This window comes from Tigriopus californicus, chromosome 5, assembly GCF_007210705.1.
Source record: "Tigriopus californicus strain San Diego chromosome 5, Tcal_SD_v2.1, whole genome shotgun sequence".
In the NCBI taxonomy this organism is placed as follows: Eukaryota; Metazoa; Arthropoda; class Copepoda; order Harpacticoida; family Harpacticidae; genus Tigriopus; species Tigriopus californicus.
This window is the reverse complement of record NC_081444.1, coordinates 2,600,272-2,607,934: the sequence shown is the minus strand read 5'-3', so window position 1 is coordinate 2,607,934 and position 7,663 is coordinate 2,600,272. Positions and strand designations below refer to the sequence as shown.

At 45.0% G+C, this 7,663-nt stretch overlaps 1 protein-coding gene across 1 annotated transcript in view; it reads left to right on the top strand.

Moving 5' to 3' along the window:
- The window catches only part of LOC131880113 (uncharacterized), a gene marked incomplete in the record, with an annotated part of 36,203 nt that overhangs the window by 28,062 nt on the left and 478 nt on the right, over positions 1-7,663 (top strand). Inside the window, 3 exon segments of the mRNA XM_059226629.1 lie at positions 2,188-2,602; positions 6,351-6,781; positions 7,271-7,663. Of these exon segments, the coding sequence (XP_059082612.1) occupies positions 2,188-2,602; positions 6,351-6,781; positions 7,271-7,663 (1,239 nt within the window).

Below are 7,663 nucleotides of genomic sequence, written 5' to 3'. Positions count from 1 at the left end.
GCTTTTAGCTTTCTTAACTTTCTTTCCACTGAATAGAACGATCAAAATATTACTCATGAGCAAAATGCAAACTGACAATGAAAAAGGTAAAACATTACTCCCGAATTTTCTCAAAAAAGCCTTGTCTTCTCCTGACACTAATGTTTGTAGGGATCCATTCAAACAATGTTATCGTGGAAGGCTGCGCATGTGCAAAAAGTTCGATAGTCAAGCAACCAAGCCGTTCAAAAAAGTTAGAATAAAATAAAGTCAGAAGTGAAACACTAAAACGTCGACATATTGAGAGCCACAAAGGCCGTGGAAAATGCAGAAAGTACAAATAACCAAATTAGCGCAAATACGTCGGAAAGAGTTAGGAAAACATGGATTTGCATGTTTTGAGCAGCGCTACTCATGAGCAAGGCCGACTACTTCAATTAATGAAATAAATTGGATCCTTCAAGGCTCTCATCTCGTAGTACTAGGCTTGGCCAAGGACTTAGATTGTGATTTGGGATCATTTTCTACTCCTAATCGAGTTCCAACTCGTCGAGCAACCTCATCAGGGTTATGATCGAGAACAAGTGAGTATGTAGGACGGAGATTAAAGATGATGTTCCATCTCACTTCCATTACATCCTATAGTTCATCTTGTCATCAACCATTCCACTTGGATGGTCTTCTTTACTTTGACTGGCTCTCCGTTCTTTGGGGCCTTTTTCTGGCCTACTGTTTTCTTCCGGAATCGTGCTTGTGTGGTTTGGGGCCTAGTTACTTGACGGAATGGAATGGAATTGGGCTCTTTACGAACGAAGGTTTTAAAGAGGAACCCGTGTGTACATATATCCCGCCTCCTCCACTGCATCAGGGCCAAGCACTGTTTTAAAAAAAGCCGAGTCTCAGGCTTAAGAACCCGAATTTCATGGAGGAAAAGTCAATTCGGAGGAACCAACAACAGGAACTTCAATGGCCTCTATCTACTCTTTGAGGTTGCATCTAGCACTGTGATTTCATGTCTTTGAACTAAGCCATGATTGGTATAGAGAACCAGTTTTGGTTGAACAAATGGTTCAACCATTGCCACTTATGTAACGGATGTAAATAAGTATTGGTGTTTCTTTCAGTTCAAGTTACCAAATACCAACGCTGCAGTTCGTACGGACGACCTCGAGACTGGGGTTCTTTTCAGAACGAGAGAGTAAAACGAGCCTGGATTCGTGTTCTTTTTCTCGAAGTACTCTTTCAGTATATGTACGTACTCGTATACAAGAACGAAAGGCCCCCCCCCCTCTCCCATTTCTGAGAGTGTGGGTGTGTAATTCTTGTGGACTCTGACATTCATTGCCGTCTAGCAAGATCTATGATGTTCATTTGGCCAACATTTCAAGGCCTAAGGATCTTGGTGTATTCATTTCTCAGGGCCTCTTTGTGTTATGTTTCACTTTATGATGATCTCAAGGAACTCTCTCGGGGCTCTGAGGGAATGACGATGCAGTCACTTGAAAACGTGAACTTACGAGGAAGAATAAAGACTTTGGGAACGGGAATCCTTCTTCAACACGGACCCCGGGAGTTCCCGGGAATTGAAGTCATCCTCGGGATCAAGTCTGCCATGGAATCAATTTTCATTTGATCCCACCCTAAGGCCCTTGATGTCAGAATGCGAGAGCGGGGGGAGAACGAAAAAAAAATCAGGAGCTTTGTCAGTTCGCCAAAAACACGAAAATTTGTGCCAATTTTCTAGGGGGATCGAGAAACGAGATTGAAGGTTATCCATCAAGTTCTTTTCCCGCTAAGCTCCGTCTAACCCCGGTTTTGCTGACCTCCAAATTGAGTTCACTTCAACGTAACGGGGCCCATTGACGACTTTTGATCAGATTTTCATGCCCTCATCGACTACAGACATTTGGTCTGCTCCCAATATAAGATGAAGTCGTTGTTTGGTCCTGCCCTGAAGTAAAGTCATGTTCCCAACCATTCTCGAGGTCGTTAATTCTTTATAGAGACCATTTTGAGAGTCCATTCAATCTCAGACAGGAAGTTTTCTGGTACCATTTCATCCAGCCACAATCGCGGCTTGATTATCAGAACTATCCTTTTATGAGCTCTGAAAAACGAGGGAGACCCATTCCGATCCAACTCAACAGGAATGGAACCAAATTCGTTCCCTAGATCTCACCTTCAACCTGCTGGCCGTTCTATTTCCAGGCCCAATCTGCTACCCTCACCATTGCTCAAGCCTTCAATCTGGCCTTTGAATTATGGCAAACCTCACAAGAGCGCAAAAGACGTCGCAGACAAATGAAGACCTGTGCCCAGATGTCGCCCTCGTGTTGTCGTCCATCGTGTTGTACGGTCGTCAATTGTCCAGTGGAGGCGGATAGCTCACTTCCCAGCTCGGGTCGTTTCCAGGATGGAAAGTGCAATCCGTCCAGCTCGATTGTAACATGTTCCTCGAGTACATCCTGTTGTTCAGCTAGCACGTGTTGCTATTCCAGACCACCCGTCGTAGTACAAAGCCTCAAAGACCCCATGCCCATCAATGAACCAGGTTCAATCCCAACCAGCCGTCAACAAGTGCCAAACAAACCCTCTGTGTCGAATTCGTCGAGTTCATCATCGGGTAAGTATATGGGGATATGAAAATCTCCAACCTTTTAAGAAGTCCAAAACTGCACTCTTGACCTCTATTATTGTCTGAGTTAGCAAGGCTTGGAGTTTGGTCACATTTGTGGATCACCTCTGGAGACAGCCACAAATGGGAATTTATGGCATTCCAAGTGTACAAAAAGTGTGTGATCCATGATAAATCCCGGAGCGATAAAACATTTTCGTATATACAATGCCCATGGGACCTGAACCATCCACCCATATTTCTTGCTTTTAGGCTGTCACCATTAATCAGGCTGAGCTTGTGTATTTTACACTTGATTCCAAATCCCTTGCCCAACTTGCCACAACCCTAGCTTGCTCTCTAGCCTCGCTGAGAGTCGTTGCGTGGAAATTCCCTAGATTTCTTACTTGAATGGAAACGTCCTAAGAGAATCCCAGTTGGCTTTACAGCCTCCTCTAAATTTCTCGGCTAACTTATGCCAAGCCAACAAAAAACTGAAACTAACGAACTGAAATGCCTTTCAACTCCACCCACCAAGTACAAACTGGGGAATTAAAGGGAAAGCAGCAATAGAAAATCCCTGGAACGGATTTAACCCACTTTCAATCTTCTTAACGGTCTCGAACGTAAACCCGTCTTTAAACTCAATTTCAAGTGTCAGAGGTTAAAAATAGTGGAGTAAAGGGGCATCTTATTTTCCCCCGTTTTTTTCTTGGTCACGTTCGATTTAACGAGGAACACTCCGACAAGTTTGCGAGTTCCAAGTGGCGCTGACGAGCACACCAGACTTTCAATAAACACGTTACTGATGGTTTCCTCAGAGGGTATATTTGACATGAAAGAAATGAGGTCTTTTTGCCTTCTCCCCGTGCCCCCAAAATTTCCAGTTCTTGCCAAGCTTGTTTTGCGTGGAATTGGCCTTTGAGCGAGCAAATTCCAAGGCCCTCATTTTTAGCCTTTATTTATGACTTGAGATGCTCACCACTAAGTTTTTGCACACATGAACTTGAATTGAGTGAGCCGTAACATGTAGTTTCCCAAGGCTTGAGGTGTTTAAATTGTCTGTGGAAGGAGGAATACACCACAGAGATTAGAAGGAACAGTGTGCTTAGTTCAGATATCCGAAATTATCATGTTAGAGCAAGCCCTTGAATGTTTCATAGAAATGGTCCAGGACATGGGCCTATGAGCCATTGTTAGTATCATTGTTCTGGTACAGGCCTCTTCATCTTGAAGGGTTCTTTTGTGGGCAATGGGTATGCATCGATTTGCGCTTTGGGATGTACTCGTCCAGTAGTGCCAACGCATACAATTTCAATGTTGATGAGTCATGGCGGTCATGACCTCAGAGTGACTTTCAATCCCTGTTCTGCCAGTGTCACCAAGTCAGGATGAGAGTTTGGAGCAAATTTAGCATATTATACGTGTAGGACTTGTTTCAACAAGATTTGATGCTCATGAATCTTCAAAGGCCCAAGCAAGTAAAAACAATCTGCTGTAAATCAAGTGCTGTAGAAGGAACACATCTTTGATGATTCTTAATTATTTTTTTCTATCATCCTGCGAGTGCATGGCACATGTCCAATGAAATGTTCCTAAATGAACAGACACAGCTTTGAAAGAATCTGAAGAAAGGCTGAATTAGACGTGGTAATGAATCGTTGAATAGTTACAACCGTCCGTGTGTCCAGTGCGATCCTTGTAGTCATTCATCATGAAGTAAGTGCCATCATATCCCATCAAAGAATACAAGTCATTGCCCAACACACTCAACAACAAGGACCCCATGGCCAAGGCGAATAGGATCAAGGCACTCCCCCATTGGCACCGTGTTTCCCATTGTTCTTTGACCTTGTTTCTTACCGCCAAAAGTCCAACCAACAAACCGACCACGAACCCATTCAAATGAGATTCATAGACCACATCGCTTTGACGGCCATCCGTGACTAAGTTACGTAAGTCAAAAAGAATGTACACCAGGATGACAACAATGCGAGTGATCCGGAAGGCATGTCCCTGATGAGTCCTGTATTGAAGAGTGGAACGTCCAACCGGGATTTGCATCCGAACCACGCACTTATCCTCATTCCAATTCAGAACCACCGAGGCCAGATGACCGCCTATGAGGGCGTAGACGGCGGGGGAACCTCCGGCCAATCGCATGCTCGGGCGTAGTAGAGATGTGGAAAATGAACCGGCCAAGATCCCGGAGAAGTAAATGCTGAACACCACCATGGACCCATGACTCATCTCGAGGAGTGATCCAACAATCAGTTGAGCGGCCAAGTTGGTGACCAAGTGCTCTCCATTGGCATGAACCATGGCATAGGTGAGGTATCGATACCATTCGTATCGTCGGTTGGGATGGAAAATCATGTTGGAACAAAACTGATAGGGACCATGCCATCCAAAGGTGTTACCAGAATTGATGTGATACGGATGGGTCCGGAAGTGGCACCAATGGTAGATGAACACCATGATCTGACTGATGGTCACCAGGAGGATGAACCATGGCGGTGGACTGCAGGTATACCTCTCTGCATAGGCAGCCGCAGTCAGGTACTTCTGAAGTTTTTGAAACATGAAATTATCCCGTTCTTCATCCTCTGGCATTTGCACGATGAAACTTGTGGATTGTTGGTCTCCATCCTCCAGGTCCTCCTCTGCTGACCTCCGGTTCGTTCCGACCTCAGTCGAGTTTGTCGGAGAGGCTCGATGGAAGAAGTGGTAGAACTCTTCACGGACAATGTACCCATCACCATCTCTATCCACTTGGGAAATGCGGTTCATTAGGTTTTTGCAAACCCCGTCCTTGGAGGTTAGCGCTAGGCTCCGCATGGACCTCACGATCTCATCAGTGGGAATCCGACCGCGGTCTTTGCCGTACTTTTTATCCAGATTGTTAAAAAGCCGATCGATCTCCTTTTGGTGTTCTCCTCTCCGGGACGTCTCATTAGAACGGGAGCGAGGGCTTCCCTGATGGACGGAGTGACAGGACGAGCTCCGGATTCGGTCGGGTTGTGGAATGGTTGGAAGCGAGAGTCTTTCTCGTTGATGGGAGGGATTCATCTTCTTTCAAAGTGACACAAGATCATTCAAATTTGAAAGGATGCCACCACTATTATCGGCCCTCACGAGTTTACTCGACAGATCTGCCGTGCTTGAGGCGCTACCAAGTGATACGTTCTGAAATTTGCCAGTCCCGTTCTGTAATCTGAGTTTGAGAGGAAATGAATGGCCATCTATCTATCCCCGAGAAGTTAGTCATATAGTCTGACTTCATGACGACAATTCAAACGCACGCGCTTGTGACAAGAATACACAATCGAGGATTGAAAATTTGGTTAACTTTTGACACCGAGCTAGTCTCTATGGATTTTTTCTTCTTCCCAAGTTTCATGCCTAACGTGAGATGATGAGGAAAAAGTTTGCCCAAGACTGAGAAGAGGGAAAAAAGAAATGAGCAACTTTTTTTCCACCTCTTCCTATTCTTCACTTATGGCAACTTAGCAAGGAGACTTTTCCATCTTTGAAACGTAGTTTTTCCTACCAAAGTTAGTCCCAGCTAGATTGATGGAAGTACTCAAGTTCAGTTAAGGCGTCTCTTCCCACTCTTAATTTTATAATTCAGCACCTTCTCAATCCCAATTCCAATTTCAAGTGCATATTATCCCTTTCCCTCCTAAGACGGGTTGAAATTTTTTTCAAGACAATTCCGCGCAGCTTGTTCAAACTTAACATAAAGCTCCTTTTCCAGGTTACAACTCGTCCCATGAGAGCCGAAGCGGTCCCCATCACGAGCCAGTTCTCGTTGAGCCTTCTCAAAAGAGCCAAATCCCCAATGAAGGCTTTAAGGATGGAGTTGAACCTCGAGTGGGCCGTGCTCCTCTTCCATCTCCCCCTCTTTCTGCCTCTCATAACCTCACGAATGGCTGGAAAGCCGGCGAGGACAATGTACTGCTAATAAAGAACCAGGACCACGACCACCTTCTCATCGATCTAAATTTCTCGAATAACTTTGAGGAAGCTCCCTGTAATGGAAAAGAAGGGCCCCGGGTGGATCCGTGGCAACCTTGTAGGTCGAATCAAAACCAAGAAGAAACCAAGGCAGGTGACGAGATCTCGAGGCAGAACAAGAAAGAACCATTAGATACCATGGACTGCCAACAGCACGAGCGAGGAAATTGGGTAAGAGGAGACTAATGTCTCTGCATTAATTTGTCTCGTTTCCAACAGTGAATAGGGAGGAATAGCGTCAAAACATCAAGACGAACGAAGATGAGCGTTGTCGGTAGGTTGGTTGAAAAGGACGGGGGGGGGGGACAAAATGGAAGATGGTTGGAAACTTTTATAAAGTAATGCAAATAATTGGTTCGATGATCTTATTTGAAAAAGGCACCCATGGGATTTTGAAACACTTTTGTATGAAACATCAGCCGTTTGAGAGCTCGTGTTAGTACCTGTTTGGGAATCCTGTCTTAATTAAAGGGTCATTTTTGTTGTCTTCGGAAAAAGTTTGTCTCCACCTAATGATTTGCTTGATCATGTTTAAGATAAGCTGTTTCTTTAATATGACATTTCTTAGGGAAGTATGTCCTATGTCTTAGATGCTATTCCTCCCAGTCCGATCCCGCAGTCAGTGTCGGTGACATGATCTTTCTGTTTTGACTGTTCCAGGTCCATTTTGGATCCGAGGAGAGCGAAGATATGAACCATAGCTTCACCGAGCTCGCTCTTAGACAGAGCACTCATCCGTTGATTCAAGCTTTACCACAAAACGCCCACAATCTGGCTTTGGATGCATTTGTCTCTCCTTCCCATCACAAAAGGCCTTCCATCTACGAGAGTCCTTTGAAGACCTCTCATCTTTCAACCCCAGTGAAATTGAATAAGACCCCACACCAACATCTCGTCGCCACCTCCAACACAAGGGTGCTTGAGGACATTGGATACTCTCCCAAATCGAGTCAACCTGTCCTCACGGAGCACAATAGCGAGCTCTTCTCGTCACCCGTTCCTACAAGGAGAACCTTCGCCACTGTCCAAAATAACGTGTCTCTCAATGGAAGT